We start from the raw sequence: 26,070 nt of genomic DNA, 5'->3' as shown, positions 1-26,070 counted from the left end.
CACTGAAAGAACGCTTTCCATAAGAAATTACGATCGATGCTCATGCTGTTGATCACTGGATTGTCTGGTCCAGACTCGATTATTTACAGACCGCCGCCATATAGCTGGAATATTGCTGAGTGCGGCGTAAAACTAAACTCACTCACTCACTCACTCACTCTGATTTCATTTCATTTATCAATTACAAATGATTTGATCTCGCATGTGTAATTTATCATGCTGGTCTAAAAGAAGAGCTCACAGTGCAAACGTTCTATCTATTATAATCTTAATGAGTGTATAATCTGACAGCGGTTCATCAACATAATTCCAAGATATAACATCTCACATGCACTAATGATATCCAGACCGTGACTGAATTCGCATGGCTTTTTATCTTCTTATTCCATTTTCTTTACCATTTCTACTTTTTAACCTACCCATTTCGATGCGAATTTATATGTCCGGATTATATTGCCAGTGACGTCATGACATATTTTGCTTTCGCGGGGATGTCAAAACATTCAGTTGTCATCGTTTGGTGAATGGCCATCTCACATATTATCATGGCTATGTCAGCGGAAATATTTATGGTGGCCATGTGAGAAATTAGGACATGTGGATGGCTTCGATTGATTATAATGGTAAACTGCATCGTATAGTGGATAAATGTATCGCGCACCTCTTCCCTCTTCACCGGCCAATGTCATATGCCGTTCAACTTGTGTCATGTCGTTTGTTACAGCCAAGTATTAACAGAGCCGACAACAGCAGTAAGAACACTACACATATTTTGAGGATTCTTTGATATGTTTACAATGTTTAACCTGCGCCAATGTTTACACTGCCGTTAGCGTGGCAACAACACCTCTCAGCGTAACAGTAGCCTGATAAAAGTTTGTCCCACAAATGTTTTGAGGTCAGTCATTTCAGCTACGGTTCATGTGTAAAAGCGTAGTACCTTACCCGTAACGTAATAAAATACAAATCTTGTCATTGCTATTGGTTTCCTTGGTGTGACAGATTTGCAATAACCTATGCAAATGGGTACATTTGGTGCACCCTTAGACTAGTTAATTTTGAATGGTTTCATACAAAATGGCCTTAAAATCACTGGATTTTCTGCTCCAGATTGTATTTGCAGGTTGCTCCAGTGTAGCTGGATTATAACTGGGTGCATGGATATTTGAATGATTAATGACCTAGCTGTGGCTTGCTGAGGCTGTAGTCATGGATACAAGGAAGATAATGAAAGCGAAAAAAAATATTCATAAATCATTTTCAGAGCTCCGGATAAGATTTAGCTCATGTCGGTATAGACTAACAACTAGTCTCTGAAATGAACATATTTTACTGAAAAAAGTTCACAGTAAAAAAAAAAAAAATAATGAAAAGGAGCCCTGAGACTTTCTTCATTTTCAGAAGCTGAGGAAATCTAGACTTGCCACATTTTCTAGACTTGCGTGGGCATTCTTGGATATATTTGCTTCAGGGTCTGTACGACAGACTAATGTGGTACTGTATCCACTGTATTTTTTTGGAGTGGGTATTATGAATGTTGAGTGGGTATTTCATTTTCCGTTACCCACTGCTTTCAAATATGTGCGTATTCCAGTCATTTTACTCAACTAAGTATTATGTCATTGAGTAAGTTTACTAAGCAGGTATGTTCTGCCTTACGTCATACCTAATCAAAACCAACTTAAATACTAGTATAATGGAAATGATTTCATAAAAAAATCACTCATCCTATACTGACAATACAACACTTGTCCTATACTAACAGTACAACTTGATAGCAATCGATGTCTTTTTCATTACACAAGCGATTTTTTATAAATATATTTTGTACGCAATTGTTTAAAACATTTTGCGTATCTAACATTTTCAATGCGTAATTGGTACGCAACAATTATTTTTCAATGCGTAATTTGAAATTTTCTATGCGTATTTTACCCGGATATGCAGCTTATCTGGGCCTCTGCATTTTGTCAGTCTAGTTTTAAAAGAAACATCATCCTTGAATGAATTTCCTGATTGGATTTAGGGTACATAATACATATAGTAACTTATTATGTTTCTTACACAATATCAAACCTTTACGTCGTAAAACTTTGCTGTCCTTTTGACTGGTTTATCTGTTACATAATAGCTGTGTAATTGGCTAACATCTAGCCTCTGAACTGAAAACATCCTACAGAAAACCATTTCTTATGTTAACTCAATAAAGTATAATGAAAGAGACTTTTCATTTTTTGAAACTGCATTAATCTAGACTTGCCACATAGTACAGATTTGAATGGGCTTTCTTGGATATATTTGTTTCAGGGGCTCTGTGAGACATTTACTTGGTTGCTAACACATAGCTGCAACATGCTACAATAATGTATCAATGCAGGGCTCCAGATACTTTTTTAACATCAGTACATTTAGAGTACTGAATGGAATTTCATGGTATATCAATAATCTTGTGTTTCGTTTCATATATGCACCACAACATTGCTACTTTTGTGTAAACAGGACAATAAACGATAAAACAATACTTTTTCTGATAAATGCGTCTGTAAATGATTCTAAGACCGTACACCATTGCTGTGGTGCATATCTGCTATGTTTTCTAAATTATTTCCTACCATATGGGGCATATTTTTTATCCGTACATACGCTGATACAGTCCTTATCTGGAGCCCTGTCAATGAGTGAGATGCTATTTCTGTATTTTGTGTTCACAGATAACATTAACGTGCACGACGAAGAAAAAAACTATATTGCCATATTTTGTTCAAAAGCCGACCAGTTAAAATTTAAGAAACTTGACATGTTGCATAATTACTCCTTTTTTTCAGCTTATGGGTAAGTATTTTCTATAGATGTCTCTATTCACTGACTGTCTGCAAGCTTCACGTGTAGGTGGCTGGTACACTATGAGCATTGGCTCTCTTGTGGTTAAATGTTTAATTTTTGTCCTGAAAATCCAGGTTTGATTTCTCATATTGGTATGTGTGAAGCCCATTTCTGGTGTCCCTCAATCAGTGATTATTGATTTTGCTTGAATACTACAGAAAGTGGCGTAAAACCACTCACTCACTCTTTTACTTTCAGACAGGATGTGACATGACAAGGAGAGCATATCCACAACAGAAAGGCAGAATAGTGTGACATCAGTAAAAATGTCACGAGACAATGGTGTACTGTCCAGTACCTTCACAGAGGTCTTCAAGTGCACGTCTCTGGAGAAAGAGCTGTCATTGTGGGAGCAGGTGTATCAAAGTCTCACTACTCCGACAGAAGAAACGGAGGATTTCACGCTGACCAATCACAGGACAGAAGCAGCTGATGCTGGTCATGTTGCATCCAAGCGTGATCCTCATCTTCTCAGTCTTACGCAAACAGAAATTGACAATTTTGTGATATATACATTTGTGCGGAGGTATGGATGGTCGGAAGGGGTCAGGTTGAGTCTGACTGATGCAAAGATCGTGGTAGAGACTGGTGTGCCAGAAGTGAAGTCTGTCACCAAAATTCACAGACAACAGTTGGATTCACAGTTGGATACAATCATTGAATGGTGGGATTTGCAACCTTACTTTCAATGTTTGACAAGTCCTTTGTGGATTTGGTGAATTCAGAATAGCAAGTAGCTTCTTAGTCTGAAGAAATATACCGTGACGAGTGGAAAATGTGCTTTTTTGTTGAGAAATAGAATAGCATAGTATGTACAACTATTGGCAATCAAGGATAATGTGGGGGAAACATTGTCATATTTGGAAACACTCAGTAAGACAATCGCACTCTGTATCTTTCACTGCAGTGGTCGGCATTAATGGGTACAACAAGGACTGGTCGGCTCGGAGTCAGTATAATGTGTCTGAGTGGGGTATTCATGCTTCACTGCAGCATGGTATCTCTGTGGGCTAGCCCTATTAAACCAGCTTAAGTCTGGGCTAGTACAAGCAGCCGCACATACACATACACACGCATGCACGCCGTCATATGAGCGAAATATTCTCAAGCACGACGTAAAACCCAATTTCACCTCACCTCACTGCAGTGGTAGAATGCAGAGTGTGTGTATACCGGTAATGTAAATTCCTTTCGGGAATCAACCAGTGAGTAGTTATGAGCGGTCAATCAGCCTGTGTTGGACTGCAGTCATATGGATTTACAAATGATGACTGAAGCTTGAATTCTTGCTAATTTTATGAACCATGCCTTGCAATAACATAGCTTTTCTTTTCATAATATGTGAAAAATGTTTAAACTGGACCTTGATGCTATGAATTTGCTTGGAGACTTCTAAACTCTGTTGAAATAAATCTCACAGACTTAAGTCTGTTTGCATGCAGTTATCTGTAGCAAGCTCCCTGCAGTGATCACTGCTCATAGTGTTCACTGTACTACTACTACTAGAAGAAGTCACAACTCAGTACTGTGCTGGGGAGCCATCACAAATATACATGTCAATACATTTGGGATCCGAGGGGTATTTTAAAGATTCTTCACCTTGTCTACTGGTGGCACCAGTGTTATTAGGTTGGTAACATGTCATGTTGGATGGAACTTGGTGTCATTAGAAGGGAGATAACTCTGGGTGTAGGGGATAACTCTAATAAAGTTTTGGACAAAAGCATACCACTAATCAAATGAACAATGCAAGTTATCCTTGATACTAGTGGGGGTCCGATTAATTGAAATAATCGAAGATTGGTCGTAGTGACTAAACGACCAAGCAATCGATCATAATTTCTCATAATCGAACACAACCAATTTTGGAACACTTGTTTTCATTAACAATATTTTTCACATGGTTGGTTTTGTCTGTTACATTTTGTAAGCACTACAAGCTCGTTTCAAGTCATGATTGAATTTATCTTAAAGACACCAAGAAATTTATGTTCCTAACATACTAGTCATCCTTTAAAGATGTAAATTTTGCCCAAAAGCCCCCCCAAAACTACATGTTTTTTCCCTTATTTTTATGTGCATTAACAAATTTCATAAATGACGCTAACCAATTATTTTTGATGATTGATTGGTTGTAATGAACCAATCATCAATTATGAGATATTAACCAATTCCCAACACTACTTGATACCATCTTGCATGTTTTCTCCAGGCTGTCCGAGCAGTGTGTGTGTTCAGAGTTACTGAGGAGTTTCCTGAAACTAGTCAAAGAAGGTGAGTCACATGGAACAAATCTAAAATATTTACTGGATCTAGTTATCGTTCTTTTTGCCCATAATCGGATGTCACTAGTACAGTGTTCACGAATGGTGTTTCAAAGTAACTAGACATTGGGTCCTGTAAGTTTCAGATGTCTGTCTGACCCATTGAAACTTCACAGGACCCATAGAATAAAATTAAATAAACATTTCAGATTTAACATTGCTTATAATTGACATTGAAATTATTAACAAACATAAGATTTATAAACAGCAAACAAGTGTCACATGTCACATATAACAACTTCAGTCAAAGTCACTGTGAAATATACAGTCAGACACTGGGGCCGGCGGGTTGTAGACTTCTGTCTGACCGTTGGCAAATCTGCTGGATTTGTCAGAGGGTCAGACGCTATTCGTGAACACTGACTAGTATAAATTGTGTGACATTAGCTCCCCTTGAGATTAAGGCTTAGTCTTGGGAACAATATATTTTTGATAGAACCAAGTAACAAGTTAACAACAAACTGAAAAGAAGCCCCAGAGACGGGTGATTCAGAGGAAAATCTAGACTTGCTTCATTTATGGTTTTTGCGCTGCAGAAATGGTTCAGGGAGTGTAAGACAGAGTAGTTCCCCTTTGGTCCCTGTTGATGTTCATTTTTCTTTCTTGCATTTTGTACATCATACTGGACATTAGGCCTGTCCAACTTGTCCAGCTTGTATATTATCAGGGGTGGAAATAACTTTAAAATTGCTAGTGTACTCTGGTACAGTGGCACATGTAAAATCACTTGCCCTGATAATTTTTCCACTATACTGGCTGTTTTCTTGTTGATTTATTAAATAAACAACATAATTAATATGGAAAGTCAACTGGACACCGGTACAGTGTGATATACAAATTTGCTTGCCCTACAGAAAAAACACTGGACTGGGGCGTCGGGCAATGGGTTATTTCCACCCCTGATTATTATATTGGTTGTGAACATGTTTGTTGCAGCCTCAACCCTGCCGATAGTGAGGAACAGGTCGGTGGTCCACACTCTCACCTGGCTACAAGGGACAGGGGAGCAGTTAAACAGAGCAGGCGTTCTCCCACTTGTAAATGTAGGCAATAAGCTCAGCGAGAAATTATTCGAATATCACCCACCTCTCCAGAAATGGTGGTAACAAATTATCCTTTTTCGTTTATGTTCCTTCAATTTTGCGGCCTCATACCAGTTGTTTCAATCATTGATGATCAGAGTTAAGTTATTTCTAAATTTATAGGGCCGGCGGGGTAGCCTAATGGTTAAAGCGTTGGCTCGTCATGCCGAAGACCCGGGTTCGAATCCCCACATGGGCACAATGTGTGAAGCCCATTTCTGGTGTCCCCCGCCGTGATGTTGCTGGAATATTGCTAAAAGCGGTGTAAAACCAAACAAATTAATTTGTACCATAGGCGTTTGATCTTCATCATGTTGGTTCAGGCTTTAGGGCTTGTATGTCTTTGAAAAATATTTTTTCAATTTTTTTTTTTCGGGACTAATTTCTAAAATGGGCTATCTTTCTTTTTCAGGACTTCATCTTAGCAGCATTGACAGACGTCTGGTCAGCCATACGTAAAGTCGGCTGTAACAAGCTGGGAGATATCATAGGCTGCTTGTCTGATGTGCATCAAGAGGTGGTGTGGAACAGCCTCGTCAGGGTGAGTGTGTGGCTAGAAAAGAATGTGTATATCACTTTGTCAGGGTTGGAATATATGGTCTTGTCATGGTGGATGGGTGTATGGCCTTGTAAGGATGGTTATATATGGCCTTGTAAGGATGGGTATATATGGCCTTGTAAGGATGGATATATATGGCCTTGTAAGGATGGATATATATGGCCTTGTAAGGATGGATATATATGGCCTTGTAAGGATGGGTATATATGGCCTTGTAAGGATGGATATATATGGCCTTGTAAGGATGGATATATATGGCCTTGTAAGGATGGGTATATATGGCCTTGTAAGGATGGGTATATATGGCCTTGTAAGGATGGATATATATGGCCTTGTAAGGATGGGTATATATGGCCTTGTAAGGATGGGTATATATGGCCTTGTAAGGATGGATATATATGGCCTTGTAAGGATGGGTATATATGGCGTTGCAAGGATGGATATATATATCCTTGTAATGTATGGGGTATATATGGCCTTGCAGGGATGGGTATATATATGGCCTTGCAAGGATGGATATATATGGCCTTGTAAGGATGGATATATATGGCCTTATGGTATGTAGATATATATATATGGCCTTGTGAGGATGGGTATATATAGCCTTGAGGTATATATGGCCTTGTAAGGATGGGTATATATATGCCCTTGTAAGGATGGATATATATGGCCTTGTAAGGATGGATATATATGGCCTTGTAAGGATGGATATATATGGCCTTGTAAGGATGGGTATATATGGCCTTGTAAGGATGGATATATATGGCCTTGCAAGGATGGGTATATATTACCTTGTAAGGATGGGTATATATGGCCTTGTAAGGATGGATATATGTGGCCTTGCAAGGATGGATATATGGCCTTGCAAGGATGGATATATATGGCCTTGCAAAGATGGATATATATGGCCTTGCAAGGATGGGTATATATGGCCTTGTAAGGATGGGTATATATATGGCCTTGTAAGGATGGGTATATATGGCCTTGTAAGGATGGGTATATATGGCCTTGTAAGGATGGATATATATGGCCTTGTAAGGATGGATATATATGGCCTTGTAAGGATGGATATATATGGCCTTGTAAGGATGGGTATATATGGCCTTGTAAGGATGGATATATATATGGCCTTGTAAGGATGGGTATATATGGCCTTGTAAGGATGGATATATATGGCCTTGTAAGGATGGATATATATGGCCTTGTAAGGATGGGTATATATGGCCTTGTAAGGATGGATATATATGGCCTTGTAAGGATGGGTATATATGGCCTTGTAAGGATATATGGTATATATATGGCCTTGTAAGGATGGATATATATGGCCTTATAAGGATGGATATATATGGCCTTGCAAGGATGGATATATATGGCCTTGTAGGATGGATTAGGATGGGTATATATTGCCTTATGGATGGGTATATATGGTATAATTATATTAAAGGAAGGATGGATATATGGCCTTGTAAGGATGGATATTGTAAGGATGGCCTTATTGTAAGGATGGATATATATGGCCTTATGGGATATGTATATATGACCTTATAGGATGGGTATATATGGCCTTGGATGGGATGGATATATATGGCCTTGTAAGGATGGATATATATGGCCTTATGGGATGGGTATATATGGCCTTGTAAGGATGGGTATATATGGCCTTGTAAGGATGGATATATATGGCCTTGCAAAAAGGATGGATATATATGGCCTTTGACTTGTATGGATGGATATATATGGCCTTGTAAGGATGGATATATATGGCCTTGTAAGGATGGAGTATATGGCCTTGTAAGGATGGTATATATGGCCTTGTAAGGAGACCTTGCAAGGATGGATATATATGGCCTTTAAAGGATGGATATATATGGCCTTGTAAGGATGGGTATATATGGCCTTGTAAGGAGGATACCTTGTAAGGATGGATATATATGGCCTTGGCCTTCAAAGGATGGATATATATATGCCTTTGTAAGGATGGGTATATATGGCCTTGTAAGGATGGGTATATATGGCCTTGTATTAAGGATGGATATATATGGCCTTGTAAGGATGGATATATATGGCTTTGTAAGGATGGGTATATATGGCCTTGTAAGGATGGGTATATGTGGCCTTGTAAGGAGACCTTGCAAGGATGGATATGTATGGCCTTGTAAGGATGAGTATATATGGCCTTGTAAGGATGAGTTTATATGGCGTTGTAAGGGTGAGTTTATATGGCGTTGCTAGGATGGATATATATGGCCGTGTAAGGATGGGTATATATGGCCTTGTAAGGATTGGTATATATGGCCATGTCAGGGTTGGTATATATGGCCTTGTATGGATGGTTGTATATGGCCTTGTAAGGATGGGTATATAAGGGCCTTGTCAGGTTTGATGTATATAACCATGTTATGCAGGTATCATCATCTGCATTGTTTCATCTCTGATCAACAACCACATTTCCTCCACAGGTTTGTAATGATGAAGACACAACCTGGCAAGCAGTAGATGGTGCTATGTTAGGTAGGATTACATTATATTATGTAACTATGTATTTGTTAGGGCACTTTGCTAAGGCTGCACAGTTCTGTCCCTTTGCCATGTCAGGATTTGCAGTAAGTGGGAGTGATTCCCAGATTTGACATGGTTATGATCAGCACCATGCCATGGTTGAGGCTTTCACCAGAGCAGTGAATGCTTTAGCCTATGTTTGTCTTGTCAAATCAAATCTGATGTGACATAACTATTAGTTACACTGAGTATCTTGTATTTTGTTCTATGAGAATAGATGCGAAATATAGTACCGCTACAGTCCGTTTGAGTCAGAAACGGACCGATGAATTGCAAATGTTATCATTGTACAAAATTGCCACATAAATATAAATAGTACACATGTTTATCATTTACCAATACCCAACAGCTTTCTTATATTTGAAAATTTTCCGGACTCCACCAAAAAAGTTGTTTGAGAAACTATCATCATTGATTTGCAAATCATCGGTCCGTTTCTGACTCAAACGGACTGTAGTTGATGAAACACAGATATTACAGGTGTGATGTTTTTAGCCTGGAATGGAAGTATTCAGTTTTTGACTTGTCTCCGTGGGGCTACTATACACTTCCTTTCATTGGTAACAAACTTTGTGAAACGTCCTGATGTAAACTGTAACGGTATTTGTTCAGCCTTTTGTGAAGCAGGAGTAAGCACAAAGATCAGATTTTAATGAGAAGGTAAAGTCATTACGCTTGAAGTCATGTTGATATTATTAGCATGGAAAGGAATTGAGGTTCTTCATTACACTAGCTAGGGGGAAATGTACTGAAGTTTGTAGAGGACATACATTCCACCAGGTAATGGCATCAGACTGGAAATATCTGGTGGTTGAAATGATTTCAGTTGTTTAAAACATAATGTTGAAGCACTGTTTCTGCATTTGCAAGAATTTTTGGAGACTTCCCTGATTACTTTGATTTGTCTTCCAGGGGTGGAAATAACCCATTGCCCGACGTCCGAGTCCAGTGTTTTTTTCTGTCGGGCAAGCAAATTCGTATATCACACTGTACCGGCGTCCAGTTGACTTTCCAATGTTAATTATGTTGTTTATTTAAAAAATCCAACAAGAAAACGGCCGGTATAGTGGAAACATTTTCAGGGCAAGTGATTTAACATGTGCCACTGTACTGGAGTACACTAGCAATTTTAAAGTTATTTCCACCCCTGGTCTTCAGTTATTATGTTTTTTCTGAATGTTTGTTTCCAGGCATCACTGCTATAGTACAGCATCTACACTCAGACAGAACAGCCAACCAGGTGAGCTTACTGTTATCACCCATTCTGCTTGTACATGTTTGGTCAAGGTTGATGAGAGTTGTCCCCCTTGACACTTTTATCTCTTCTCCTATGGTCGTGGTGACGTGAGTTGGTTGTAATTTATAAGTACATGATCATTGTACTTAAATAGTGTCTCATGAAAGTTTGTGTCTGTGAGTGTCTGTAATTTCTAAGGGTGTGTGTGCTAGTTTCATACATACAATGCGTCTATTTAACATATGTTCCCCACTTAGACACAGTATGAGTGAGTGAGTGAGTTTAGTTTTATGCCACACTCAGCAATATTACAGCTATATGGCGGCGGCGGTCTGTATATAATTGAGTCTGGACCAGACAATCCAGGGATCAACAGCATGAACATTGATCTGCGCAATTGGGAGACGATGACATGTGTCAACCAAGTCAGCAACCCTGACCACCTGATCCCGTTAGTCACCTCTTACGACAGGCATGGGTTACTGAAGATTAATTCTAACCCGGATCTTCACGGGTAGACACAGTATGAGTCGATGAGTCTTTGTTGAGTCAGAGACGGACATTCCTTGTTTTATTCCTATAATGCTAAACACAAAGCAGGGTAACAGGAAGTGCCATGTTTTATTGTCCTGTGATATGACATGGATGACATTTCTCTCTACTGGCCCAGTGTTTCAATCCCAGTTTCATCCAGGTTGTGACCATTGGTTTATGAGCACCATGCTCGTAATACACAGTGTTTGCCCTGACACAGAAAACCTGCGTATTTGATGCAAAAATTATCTCAAATGCGCAGTAAATTTAGAAGCTTGCGTCACTGTTGATGCAATGCTACTGGGTCCTCAGTTCAGATAATCTAAACTTGTATAGTCCATAATTTTTCTGTTGTTTAAAACTACAGTCAAATCCCAATGAGTCGAATCTCTGGGGACCAAGTAATAAATTCGACTTATCGATGTATTCGAGACATAGCTATGTCTATGAGGGTAGAAAAAAAGATGATCCAATCCTAATTCCTCCGCCAAAGCATTTGTTTATCTAATGATTTTCCTATCACTAATAGGGGCACCTTATCAGTTCCAGTCTGATTAGCACAGACAGTGATTTTCCTAAAATCACTAATCTGCCTTTTGAACTCACCCGTCAAAGGCGGAAAGGTGTAAGCCACGCTGGTTTGTTAATTGGATCAGTTTGCTACACCAATTAACTTCTCATTGATTAACTTCGGCTTATGTATACAAGATGCTGTTGTTTGAATCTCATGGGACCAAATTTTCTTCTCGAGTCATCGTGTGTATTTATGAGACGAATTTGTGTAACCGGAAATCAAATGATGACAACTATAACAGGGAATGGTCGGGACCGACAGATACTTCGAGTTATGCATAATATTCGAGACACCGGCATTCAACTCATCGGGATTTGACTGTACTTAGTGTAATGTTTGCCAGTTAACTGCTCAGTGCTGATTAAAATTTATACCTGACCTGCCTTACCTTGTTTTTTGTCGTTATTAAACAATCTTAGTTGATATCTTTATGAAAATTCCAAACCGAAGTTGACTCCCCAAAACATGTCCATGAATCCCTCTCATGACACCAGGGAATTTTTATGCCTATGGCAAACACTAAATACACCAAGTTGGTTAGAATCTATGTCCAGGATCCTGATCCACAAGATTACATCTTGTAACTCTATAGTTTGTCATAGGCTTACAAATATCGTAGTGCTGAAAACACCTTGTGACTTAGGCCCTAGTCTCATTCAGGCTTTCCTTTGACACTACGCTGTTTTTGTTTGTTTTTTTGTTTAATGCCGGACTCAGCAATATTTCAGCTATGGTGGCGGTCGAGTATTGACCAGACAATCCAGAGATCAACATCATGAGAATCGATCTATGCAATTTGGATACAATGACATATGTCAACCAAGTCAGCAAGCCAGTCCACTTGATCCTGTTAGTCACCTCTGACCACCAGCATCAGTTGCTGAAGACAAATTCTAACCTAGATCTTTAGGGTTAGACACTAAGCTGAAACTGTGAAATATCAGAAAGACTGGTGCAAACAGCATTATCTCAACCCACATTGTGAATTCTTCTGTCAGTGGCAATTCCATTTTGCCCTTTAAAATTCCATGTGTTATATAAAACAGATTTTAAATTCTTTATGTATTAGGAAATTTCACTTTGACAGGTGATTCCTCCTATTCCTGGATTTGTACAGCGAGATATTCTCACAGTAGTGTTTGGAGTTATCTCCCATTCCCAGCTGCCCATACGAGAGTCGGCAGTGAAGGCAGTGTCTGCCTACATTAGTCTAGTAGACAAACAGGTAGGTCTATTTTTTCATCATCTGAGCAAAATGAGAAAGAATGTGAGGTAATTTTAAGGGTTTTGTCTTTAATAGAAGAGAATTATAACAAATATTGTTGAAAGAAGAAACCTACATACAGAAAGCCCCTCTCAGTTTTATGGATTGACACAGCCTTATTGAAATTTACATTTCTGCCTTGTATTATTCAGGAATCATTAAGAATCCTGGGGCAGACGTTAGACCTGTTGAGAAGAGGAAATCATCAACATGTTGACCAGGTTCGTTTCCAACTCTAGTCAGTTTAGTTTGAAAATATTTTTTTCCAGGTTTCTGTTTGATTGTTGGCAATTAGTAGGTCCACTTCATTCAAAGCTTGCATTTTTATCCCCTGCAACGCGTTTAACGGGTTTTGCGGGGGTATTAAATGGGCTCCATGCATCCGTCCATATTCATCTTTTCTGTAGCATACTCCAAAACCGTTCACTATTTCTTCATCGAACTTGGCACATGGATAGGTCTTGTGGTGTATTGGTGCCTTTTGATAGTTTTGGAACTCTGAATAAAATATTTTTTTGTGTTTCCATGGCAACAAGTTCAACTCAGACTGAATTTGATGGTAGAGCTCCTTTCTGGAGCACAACTTAAAAATCTTTCAATACTCTCCTTCCACTTTGACATATACACACCAAAACATTTGACATAATCATAACTAGCAGACATATTCATGAAGAGTATTTTGCCATTATGGGGGATATTGATGATGTTGTCTTCTTGTTATTCATGTTTATTTTTATCTGAAATTATTAAAGAAAATTGTGTATTGTATGCTGATAAACTTTGATGGATTCCTACGAAATGAAAAACAGTTCTTATGGTTTGGAAGTTAACCATCCTTTCATAGATTTTTAATATCCACAGATAAAGTAGCCATTATTGACGTTGTAATGCATGAGAGAATTATGCATGAAAGGAGCTTTGACCCTCAAATATCTTCATTGCACTGCAACCAGGCTTCCAGATAAGTTTTCATGATCAGAAGTACGTACTCCTTACGTTTTCTATATAGGAGTACTGGAAAACAATAAGAGTACACTTAGAGTACTGAATGGAATTTAATGGAGTATCAGTAATCTTGCGTTTCGTTTCATATATGCACCACAACATTGCTACTCTTGTGTAAACAGGTCAATAAAGAATAAAACAATACGTTTTCAGATAAATACATCTGTAAATGATTCTACTACCGTACACCATTGCTGTGGTGTGTATCTGCTACGTTTTCTAAATTATTTCCTACCGTATCATGCTTATTTTATATCCGTACATACGCCGATACGGCCGTTATCTGGAGCCCTGACTGCAACATTACCTGAAACTCTGGTCACCAGTCATACCATTCCAGTTTGTATGAAGTTATTAGTATGTTTTTCTGTTGCCAGGGAAGTCAAGAGTTTGTTGGTGCCTACAAAGCTGAGGGTTTGCTGAATGTCTGCCAGTCTGTGATCAAGGTGAGAATTTGGTCTAGACTCCATTATTTACAAGCTGCTATCATAAGATTGGAATATTATGGAATTTGGCATTGGGCAAACATCAAACGCAACTGGTACACCTCTATGATGTGTTTTGGCTTCAAAACATTTAATGTATAGTTTTGTTGTAATTTTGTCCTTTGCATTTATGTGGAAATCCAGAATGTCCAAAGTCTTACCATATGGATATGATGTGGGCAACAGTTACAAAGGGACATTATTATTGTATAATGTCCAAATCAATTGTTTCATGTCCAGATTAACAGGGTTTGCTATATACACTTATCTGTATTTTTTGTATAAATTGAAAGTGTGTCATGTCCAGATCGAGAGAGTTCAATGTACTCATTAACTGAGGTATCATTACTAGGGCTGTAACAAATACACTATGTGGCGAATATGATACGTATCACGAATATTGGGTAACGAATACAAATAATTATTCATGAATACAATATTGAAGTTAAGTGATTGATGCACAATATTGAATGCCCATGTTGACAGTGTTAATTTGTCACAGCAATAACCAGTGATCTCATGACACTCAAATTTGGTATCTAATAGTTATAGCTGACAGTAACATGTGCGGCCTTGGTGATGGTGAGGTGAAATTGGGTTTAACGTCGTACTTGAGAATATTTCGCTCATATGACGACTTGCATGCGTGTGTACGTGTATGTGCGACTGCTTGTACTAGCCCAGACTTAAGCTGGTTTTATAGTGCTAGCCCACTGAGATACCATGCCGCAGTGAATAATGAATACCCCACTCAGACACATTATACTGACTCCGAGTCGACCAGTCCTTGTTTTACCAATTAATGCCAGGCGCCAGGCAGGGACCAGCAAGTACCATATTTTAACGTCTTTTGGTATGACGCGGTCGGGGAACGAACCTGCGACCTTCCGCTCTCCGGGCGGACGCTCTAACCACTACACCACGGAGGTGGTCCGTGCGGCCTTGGAAAACTAACATGACTTGCGGTACTACAAGGCTAGTACATATTTCATTCTTGCATATCTCATTTTGAAAAAGGACATAAGGGTTCAAGTCAAACGGACACCTTTAAAAAAATTGTAAATATTCATGAATATTCGGTTCTGGTGGCCACGAATAACGAATTGAATTCATGAAGGGCTACGGTTCGATTCACTGAATATGCGAGTGAATCGTAACAGCCTTAATCATTACCAGGTTTCATGTCCAGATCAACAGGGTTTTGTCCAGATAAACAGGGTTGCATGTCCAGATTATCCAGGCTTCTCTATCCCTGAGTTGTCTCCCCTGTTACAGAGTCTGTCGTTGCCCTCTCTGCTGCCATGTTGGGGTGCTTACCTCTCCTCATTCCTCCATCACCTGGCTCACCCTGCATCCTCTGTACGTCAGTCAGCTAGCTCCGTCTTCAAACTCTTGGGTAAGTATAGTCCAGGATGTCTTCATCAAGACATAGACCCGTGAAGATACGGGTTAGAATTTTTCTTCAGCAACCCATGCTTGTCTTAAGAGGCGACTAATGGGATCGGGTGGTCAGACTCGCTGACTTGGTTGACAAATGCCATCGTATCCCAATTGCCATATGGCTAGAATACCTCCCTAAGTAACTGTATGCTACTTTTAATCTTTTTGCCAATGCTTTTCACCAATGCTTTTCACCGTCAGATACTGCTACGTTTGACTCACCAACAGATTTGGTTGACATGTATCATTCAAATGTACCTTGACTCCTTGACTTCCATGCTTTATTTCAAACACTGCATGTAGGTGATATGTCTGATGTGTTGTGTTTCAGTCCAGAAATCCAGTGAGAATGTTGTGTTGTTGTGCCAGGTGTTGCACACCCTGACTGAAGGCTGGACCACGTCTATGTGTGATGGAGCTCCAGCACCAGGTAAAGATATTGGACAGTGTTACTGGTGTGATACTTCAGCTTGGTAACCTTGGTGTATAATCAATAAGGGGCGGTAGGGTAGCCTAGTGGTTAAAGCGTGCGCTCGTCACGCCGAAGACCCAGGTTCGATTCCCCACATGGGCACAATGTGTGAAGACCATTTCTGGAGTCCCCCGCCGTGATATTGCTGGAATATTGCTAAAAATAAACTCAGTCAGTCAGTATAATCAATAATCAAATGAGATCACCTAGCAGAAGATACTGAGTTACATTTGACCTTATTAGTTTAGGAGACAAGTCAGGTTGCATTTGTCATTAGATCATTATGTGTGCATTTAGTTCAAGCATATAAATTACGATGCGGATTTGGATATGGAATCGATTAGGAAAGCACTATACAGTCTGTAGCTCTGTGTTGCGACAAGTCAATGTGAGACTGTTTCTAGGGGGCAGGAAGGAGATGTCATCACCATTGCAATAAACCATCATTGTCAGTCTTGTGAAGACCTGAGATAGGGAAAGCAGATCGTGTTATGTATGTGTAAATGTAATGTGCGTCATTGCAGCATTGTCAGCAGAAAAATGGTCTTCGGTTTGGAGTCAAGTTACTTATTGTAATGACAAATAAATAAATAAGAGGATTCAACCGTTATTTAAGAAATGGACCGCCTCCGTGGTGTAGTGGTTAGAGCGTCCGCCCGGAGAGCGGAAGGTCGCGGGTTCGATCCCCGACCGCGTCATACCAAAAGACGTTAAAATATGGTACTTGTTGGTCCCTGCCTGGCGCTCGGCATTAATGGGTACAACAAGGACTGGTCGGCTTGGAGTCTGTATAATGTGTCTGAGTGGGGTATTCATGCTTCACTGTGGCATGGTATCTCAGTGGGCTAGCACTATAAAACCAGCTTCAGTCTGGGCTAGTACAAGCAGCCGCACATACACATACACATACACGTCGTCATATGAGTGAAATATTCTCAAGTATGACGTTAAACCCAATTTCACCTCACCTCACCTCACCTCACCTATGTAGGAAATACTTGATTCTGATTGGTCAGGTATTAAATCTCAAAAACCACCTTAGATTGAAACGGCTGATTTTGCATGTGGATCACTGCTGGAGCTAATAGTTATACGAATTAAATTTAATGTCTTTAACTGTCTTAAGTCATTTAGAAATAATGTCATGTTTAATCCAGGTTGTACAATGTGATTCAAAGTGTGTGTGACAATATAATTTTGGCAGAAACTATGATTGAAAAATGTCATGTTTTGAAAAGAATAAAGTTGTTGAAATTTGGCTTTATCTGTAGCTGACAAAGAACATTTGTCATCCAAAACTGACTCCCACAGTAAATATCTACATTGTAGATATTGCAACAATTGAATTGTCATGATGGTAATACATCGTCAGTGAGTGACCTCACAAAGTTTTGGGATCACTGGGATCACTGCTCAATAGGACTGCGCAATATAACCGGTTCACACATGAAGACGATACGTATTCTGATACACTGATCGAAAACCGGTATATTTACATGCATTCCGAAAACTTCGTAACACTCGGAAATCTTGATGATTGTGGAAATTGTGGTAAGGGTGGTGGGAATGATTGTGGTGAAAATTACATTTAACTGGATTGTTAAGTTCTTTTCCTTGTGTCATTTGTGCCAAATATTATTTACATTTCTACTTTGTCGTCATAAAATGTTTTTATTAAGTGAATCAAGCATAGTGATTTTGTTGTGGTTTTGCTTTATAAATCAAACATTAGCTCGATTATAAGTAGTTTTTTGGTAATAAAAACATCTTGCAATATATTGCAATACACATTGCAATACATGCTTTTGCATTGCAATATATCGCAATTTTACTGATAACTGATGAAGAATGATTTTGGATGATAAATAAAATCTCACCCTCGTGTCTTCTGATATCAAATATTTCAACACTTGTTGATTACAGTAAAAATATCCTAGGCAAGAGTTGGATATTTGTAACTTTAATCAACTCGTGTTGATATATTTAAAACAGAAGACACTTGGGTGAGATTCTCTATATAATTTACATCACAATAGCAATGCATGGTTCAGAACTATATCCCACAAGCACTGCTTCTTCTTCTTGACTTCTAGTGTATATTGTTTTGGGGCAGTGGGGTAGCCTAGTGGTTAAAGCGTTGGCTCGGCACGTCGAAGACCCGGGTTCGAATCCCCTCATGGGTACATTGTGTGAAGCCCATATTTTCTGGTGTCCCTCGCCGTGATGTTGCTGGAATATTGCTAAAAGCGGCGTAAAACCAAACTCAGTGAGTCAGTCAGTATATTGTTTTTCACAAACATTGTTTTTGAGTACATACTGGTTTAAAGGTAATTGCTGATCCAAATCAACAATTGACTCTAACCATGGGGTTCCAGCCATGCCAATTATCTTTGCTGCCTCTGCTATAGAACCAAGTTTCATTTTGTATCCAGATTCACAGACTCTCTCCTGGGAGGCTAAGGAAGGTCGTATGTTTGCCTTTGAGGTCATCTGCAGTTTCCTCATCAAGAATCACATCAGGCAGATGTTTTCAAGAAGGAAACCTATCAAGTTGGAGAGTGATCGCCTTTCTCCTGAAACCAAGGTCATTCACCACAGGTAGAAACATGTCATTGCCATAATAGATAGTGACACAGGACTATTTATCACAAAACCTATCATTATGAAAGAAGAAGATTGTTTTACAGTACCCTTTCAAACATTTCAACTGACAACAGAGATCCAGCGTCCTATATTTGTTATAAAGGCAGCAAAATGGATTTGGTAGACAGACTTTCTTGAATGCATATCATTGTCCCTTGCATGCATGTTATGGTCCTCATATCAACCACTGGTTTGTCCAGTCCAGCCTTGGTTATCATACTAAATGAATAATGTGATAAGTGGTCATTCGCAGTGACTTGGCTGATTACGCATCATTGTACCATGATGAAATAGGGAGTTGTTTGTAATATCAATCACGGGTTTGGCTGGTCCAGTCTTGATTATGCTACTAATGCTGCTGGGTAGCCTAGTGCTTAAAGCACTCGCTTGTCACGCCGAAGACCCGGGTTCGATTCCCCACATGGGCACAATGTGTGAAGGCCATTTCTGGTGTCCCCCCACCGTGATATTGTGGGAATATTGCAAACTCTCACTCACTCACTAATGCTGCTAAATCACTGGTCAGGCTTGGTGACTTGTTTGATTGGTCATCATGGTATCATTTAAAGTAGGACGTTGTTCATAATATCAACCACTGGTTTGCTTAGTCCAAACCTGATGCTACTAGGTGGATCAGATGGTAGTATGCAGGGTGTGTCCTTCCCAGATAGCAGGGGGGCGGTGGGGTAGCCTAGTGGTTAAAGCGTTGGCTCACACCGAAGACCCGGGTTCGAATCCCCACATGGGTACAATGTGTGAAGCCCATATTTTCTGGTGTCCCCCACCGTGATGTTGCTGGAATATTGCTAAAAGCGGCGTAAAACCAAACTCAGTCAGTCAGTCAGTCCCAGATAGCATTCGGACATTGGCCCAACGTTGGCAATGTTGGCAAAACAACGTCTATCTGGGTTGTACCCAGGTTCCCGGGGACTTGTAGAAAGTAATATATGTAGGTAGTTGTTGAAACTGTTTGCAGAACCTGAGTACCTGTAGTGCTTCCTAGTGACCTAGTATCATGCCTCTATTACCCACAATGAGTGAGTGAGTTAAAATTTAACGTCACATCGGCAATATTTCAGCCATATCGTGACTACCCACAATGAAGTATCAATGAAAGCTTGAACGCAGACCATCCATCTATGTTGCATAAGGACTAATGTAATTTGAATTAACACTTATCCTAGTGGCTGAGTGAGTTTAGTTTTAGTCCGCTTTTATGCTGGCGGGGGACACCAGTGAGTGAGTGAGTTTAGTTTTATTCCACTTTTATACTGGCGGGGGACACCAGTGAGCAATATTCCAGCTATATGGTGGCGGTCTTTAAATAATCGAGTCTGTACCAGACAATCCAGTGCTCAACAGCATGAGCATCGGTCTGCGCAATTGGGAACTGATGACATGTGTCAACCAAGTCAGCGAGCCTGACCACCCGATCCCGTTAGTTGCCTCTTACAACAACCATAGTCACCTTTTGTGGCAAGCATGGGTTACTGAAGACCTATTCTACCCCGGATCTTCACGGGTGAGTATGGTTTTAGCTCCGCTGGGGGACACCAGCAATGGGCTTCACACATTGTATCCATACAGGGAATCGAACCCTTCTGCCCCAACATCAAGGTTATAGTGTTTTAGGGCATGAATGAAGTGCAACATAATAACATGTAGAATGTTTGGGTGTTGATTCTTGCAGTGTTTCTGTGGCCGAGGAAGGAGGCAACATGGCCGTCCCAGTTCTCCAGGCCAAGACAGACAGCAATCAGGAGTCTCCAAGCCTTTCTGTCATAGCAGCCCTGAGACTGCACAGTAGGACAGAGGGACAGGTCAGAATCTAGACTGCCTCAAACTGTTTTTGGAATCTGTATTTTGTAGCTCACTTGAAATAGAGAACAAGGACTGGGTCAGGTCTGTTTATTTTTTTCGTTAATCTTTGAAAGCACAAGGTCACTTTGCAAATATGATCTAGGCTATGGTCTTGCTTAAATTTGCTCTCAGAATTCTGATCCAATTTGAAACTTTGCCACCGCCTCCGTGGTGTAGTGGTTAGAGCGTCCGCCTGGAGAGCGGAAGGTCGCGGGTTTGATCCCCGACCGCGTCATACCAAAAGACGTTAAAATATGGTACCTGTTGGTCCCTGCCTGGCGCTCTGCATTAATGGGTCCAACAAGGACTGGTCGGCTCGGAGTATAATGTGTCTGAGTGGGGTATTCATGCTTCACTGTGGCATGGTATCTCAGTGGGCTAGCACTATAAAACCAGCTTCAGTCTGGGCTAGTACAAGCAGCCGCACATACACATACACACGCATGCACGTCGTCATATGAGCGAAATATTCTCAAGCCCGACGTTAAACCCAATTTCACCTCACATCACCTTATTATGATCCAATACCCGTGCTTCAAACAGTTCAAAATTAACATTGAAGTGTTTGGTAAGATGTACCCTTGATGTTGTTTCCCTCGCTCTTCGGGCTCAGGGAATATAAACAAACATCGAGGGTACTTCGACCCATGTCCCCTTGTGACCAGTGAACAATTTATAATGTCTGCCATGTTAGCCGGCCTCTTGTCTCCTACTGCTACTTTCAAAATAACGCAAAGTAACTGACAAGTAGCTTGGTGCCTTTGACCTGTGCGGAGTTACTTCCCTTAGCTGTCCCAGCCTCCTCTGTAGCACTGAACAAAGCTGTCTTTAACCCCACAATGTTGAAGTCTCTTGTTCATGTGAGTACTCATTAGTTTAGGATTCTGTATGACATGGCCTTGGCATGTACATTGGGGAAAAAATGTGGTTAGTTTCATACATGAAACTGGGAATTTGATTCCAGTTTACATATTTTGACTTTTTCTCATGCTCACACTCTTATAACATTGCATGAATTATGACTGACTGACTGACTGACTGACTGACTTTGGTTTTACGCCGCTTTTAGCAATATTCCAGCAACATCACGGCGGGGGACACCAGAAATGGGCTTCACACATTGTACCCATGTGGGGATTCGAACCCGGGTCCTCGGTGTGACGAGCCAACGCGTTAACCATTAGGCTACCCCACCGCCCCCGCATGAATTATGAAAGTAGCTACTATATATCTGACATATATATCTATTGCAGATTGGGACTTCTGATGTGATCTCCAACAAGTTCCCTTGTGCCCGACATGGAGCTGGAGAGTAGGTTCTTGATCGTGGAAAATGCCTTACAGAATGGGATGAAAGTGCCAGATGTCTGTTAAAAGAACTGATTCCTTTCGAATAAATGTTAGAATTGGTCCCAAGCTTTCTATGCTTGTGTTGACGATATGGATCAGAAGGTCAAGTCAGTGACTTCATTTTGTGTCAATGTATTTGCTGGCATTAGACTTTGCTCTTAATATCGATCACAGATTTTGTAATGCACTCAGTCTAACCTCTTAGAGCCATATATTATTCGTGTTCAGTCTTCTGATTTAAAGTGATATCTTTCACTTTTATTTGATACCCCTCTCCTTCATAATCCGACTTTCTGTATCTTAACACTCAAAGGGCAGTTCTGAAAGAAGAAAAAATAAAGCCTGGGTCATATGTGCCCTGGATTTTACATTTGGAGGTCATCTCAAAGTCTATGAAGGATGAAACTGATCTGTGTCAATCTTGACTGAGAGAGGTATTGTAGCAGAGAAGGAGGTCTGATGAGATTGTGTCAATAAAAGATTACTTTGTTGTTTCTGGTTGCACAGGATACCATCAAGCCAATATCCAGAAAAAACACAAACCAAAGTACGAACCAAAGATTGTCCGAGTAGCCGCAGATTGTTTGTGACAATCCTGTACCAGACCATGGAGTGTTTAGCTGACGATCGGTGGGAGCTCCGTAGAATTGCTCAACAGGTAAAGTGTTACCAAGGAATGAGTTTACAAACATTATAGACCAGTGGTTTATGGAGATTAATTTTTCCTTATCCTGACTCATGCTCTTTTTGCTTGTCTTCTTCTTCTTGCGAACATAGTGGAACACTTGTATCTCCCTAATTGAAGCTCCCTTCAATGTAAAATCACTAATTAGTACTCAGCACGAGTTACCTCCCTTCCACAAGCGCGGGAACGAGGGCGCCACCTCCACCCATGTGCCTCACTCTCTCCTTCTTCGCCCAGTGAGCTGGACGTGAGAGCGCCTGTGTCTCCCGACACACTATATCCTTTGATTATATTTAGTTAGTTACCTCGTATAGACATCTATAGAGGTTTAGCTAGTATCCTTCAACAATTATATATTGATATTTAGTCATGTGTTTCTACTGTTTATTCACGGGGCCGTGTTTGTTTCAGTGGATTACGTTGATAAAAATTCTGTTCTGTTGCAGATTACGTTTTTATTCTGCTGCTGATCCATTTAATATGCCCTAGTTGTACTGCGCCATGTTCATTTTATTCCGTTGCAGTTCGCGGTACTAATTTATCCATTTCTGCCTTTAATAAATAATTACTTTGCGTTTGAGGCAGCGCAGCAGATAGGTCGGCGTATGCAGAGTCTAGCCATGACTGATACACCTGAACCCCTCGCCAGTCTACTGCTGTTGGTCGACCCGGCTCCCGTCTGGTGTTCCGCTAGAGTGGTGGAAGCGTGGGGCGTAGTCCGCCCGCCTCAGAAGCGTCCTGCTTCCCCAGACATCCCATCGTCGCGGCCGAAGACTAGAGTTTTCTACTGCATCTCAGCGCGACCTCTGAGGGAAATCAGCGAAGTCTACTTGAACTTTCTCAGCCCGAGATTGTTCCCGTCGCAGATTTGGGCCTGTATGATGATCAGCCGATCATCATACCTGATAATACATCAAAGAATGACCGATGTCGGCAACAGTGATGTCAGCGCCAGATCAACATGCAGCCTGATGTACCAGCGATGATATTCTATGATCTTCCTGAGGGTCCGTCGCTACCAACACTCAGCGCCAGACTTAGCACCCCAGGGCGGCGTCGACCTCTGAGGGGAAATCAGCGAAGTCTACTAGGACTTTCTCAACCGAGATTGTTCCAGCCGCTGAACTGGGCCTCGATGATCAGCTGATCATCATCCCGGCGTCGCCACAAGAAGCGGCCGGAGACATCTACAGTGACATCAGCAGAGATCGCCATGCAGCCTGATGTCTCTACACTGGCGTCAGGCGACTTCCCTGAGGGTCCGCCCGCTAACATCGCAGAGAGGGCACCGACTAATTCATCGCCAGACCATCCCAGATGAACTGTTGCGGCAAATCATGATCATGATGGAGGGCCACCACAGACTGGGAAGCAGCCAGCCCAAGGCCGAGCCTTAGCGAAGGTTCCAACGCATGAGCGACACCCAGAGGCACCCCCATCAGCGTAGCAGCCACGCGCGAAGCCACCTTCCGAAGGAAGTCGCAGACCACCTCCACGAAGGACCCAGATGTACAGCCTTCGCGAAGGCCTTCAGCGGGGGATAGATCATCACCTTCCTCGGCTTCATCCCTAGATCGCGGACTCAGACCCGTCAGACCTCACGAAAGCCTTGGCGAAGGTCAAATCGCCGTTCCCAGGACGGACGCAGAGGAAGCTTCGAAGGCCTTTCTTGAAGGACACCTGACTACGCGAGAGCTTGGCGAAGCTATCAACATTCTCCTCACAGGTCTCGAGAAGGTCAACCCATAGGCGCCCAGTTCACCAACACGATCTCAGCGCCGTTAACGGCGCCCGATCTCCTCGTACATCACCACACAAGTCTGCACACAAGTCTACAGTCAGGTCTCCCGGCGTCACCCGACATAGAGATAGAAATACACAGTCCACCATCAGAAGAGCATCAACCTCTCATCAGTGATGCTGGGATGAAAATGATGGAGGCATCATTTTCTCAGGCGGCTGAGATCACGATATTGGATGGTAAACAACCTAGATCTCTCTTCACCTTCCAAGAGTGGCAACTTCGAGCGCAGACATACCTGATAAAGGAAGGCGAGGCAGGCGCCATCACCTTACCTCCAATCGACTTCGATTGCTGCGGTGCCACAGTATGTGGACACAGCCTACCATAAAGCCATAACAGTTCAAGCGCCAGAGGTATGTTATTGGCATTAATAGATCTAGAGCGATCAATGAGATTCTTATCACCAGATTTACGTGACCGACTTCTGAAGATGATAGGATGATCTACTTTCGGCTCTACTTATGCAGAACCAGCAAGAACCACACCCTGTATGAAGCTAGCGGCTCATATATTGATCGGTTTCTAGACGCCCGGCTAAGGAAGTCCCAGGCCACCTCAGCGAAGGAGCTACAGCCTCACCAGTTACAAGGGGCGTCCGCGGAGGAGTAAGCGCTTCACCGACCCACATATTGCTGAGTCGCGGTAAAACAATACACTCACTCACTCACTCCTGTTGAACACAGAGGTGGATTAGCGAAGCAAAGCTCATATATAATATATATACTGATCGGGCTCTGACTCAATACCTTCGCGAAGGTCGCGAAGGCTAAGTAACTCAAGTCTACCTCACACAGAAATCTAGATTGGATGCTTGAGAGCTTAGCGAAATCTCCGGCGTCCACCGAGGAATTCTCCTCCAAGGTCTCCATATATTAGCCACTTTCGTCATATATAGCTACTCGTCAGTCCGTTCAAGACATCGCATAAGTTGTCTATCAACTGTATGCCATATGCCGTCTATAAGCCTCTGCGAAGACAATTGCACAGGCTATTTACAACACAGAGCGTCGCTATATTAATTAATCAGCGGCGTTGCATAGATCTTCACAGAAATCAACCTTTCGTTATAGATTGCTAGAATATGCAATCCCGGACTCTGATCACGATTATCTACATGCGTGACCATTACGCCAGATCTGCAGAACAATTCAATATCGAAATTGAACAGCAGCCTTGTTACAGCGAGTATAACTCATAATCGTCAAAGTTTCTGAGAAGAAATATGTACAACAAGTTCAGCTTTAATTCTACAATTATGGCGATACATTCATGTATACAGTCTACAAGCTGACAACTTGCAAGTTTATTGT

At 41.1% G+C, this 26,070-nt stretch overlaps 1 protein-coding gene across 1 annotated transcript in view; it reads left to right on the top strand.

Moving 5' to 3' along the window:
- Positions 1 to 462: 462 nt before the first annotated feature.
- The window catches only part of LOC124260131, a 43,938-nt gene continuing 18,330 nt past the window's right edge, over positions 463 to 26,070 (top strand). Inside the window, exons 1-16 of the mRNA XM_046694377.1 lie at positions 463 to 752; positions 3,082 to 3,547; positions 5,096 to 5,157; positions 6,144 to 6,250; positions 6,702 to 6,830; positions 9,308 to 9,359; positions 10,598 to 10,677; positions 12,840 to 12,977; positions 13,169 to 13,237; positions 14,399 to 14,467; positions 15,782 to 15,902; positions 16,278 to 16,376; positions 18,851 to 19,016; positions 20,752 to 20,881; positions 22,175 to 22,233; positions 22,779 to 22,929. Coding sequence (XP_046550333.1) covers positions 3,150 to 3,547; positions 5,096 to 5,157; positions 6,144 to 6,250; positions 6,702 to 6,830; positions 9,308 to 9,359; positions 10,598 to 10,677; positions 12,840 to 12,977; positions 13,169 to 13,237; positions 14,399 to 14,467; positions 15,782 to 15,902; positions 16,278 to 16,376; positions 18,851 to 19,016; positions 20,752 to 20,881; positions 22,175 to 22,233; positions 22,779 to 22,929 — 1,830 coding nt within the window. The 5' untranslated portion in view covers positions 463 to 752; positions 3,082 to 3,149. The remainder of the gene's footprint in view (positions 753 to 3,081; positions 3,548 to 5,095; positions 5,158 to 6,143; positions 6,251 to 6,701; positions 6,831 to 9,307; positions 9,360 to 10,597; positions 10,678 to 12,839; positions 12,978 to 13,168; positions 13,238 to 14,398; positions 14,468 to 15,781; positions 15,903 to 16,277; positions 16,377 to 18,850; positions 19,017 to 20,751; positions 20,882 to 22,174; positions 22,234 to 22,778; positions 22,930 to 26,070) is intronic.

Source organism: Haliotis rubra, unplaced genomic scaffold (assembly GCF_003918875.1).
Source record: "Haliotis rubra isolate DU_JTF1 unplaced genomic scaffold, ASM391887v1 Scf750, whole genome shotgun sequence".
NCBI classification, from domain to species: Eukaryota; Metazoa; Mollusca; class Gastropoda; order Lepetellida; family Haliotidae; genus Haliotis; species Haliotis rubra.
Note: the sequence above shows the minus strand (reverse complement) of the source record. Positions and strands in the feature narration are given on the sequence as shown.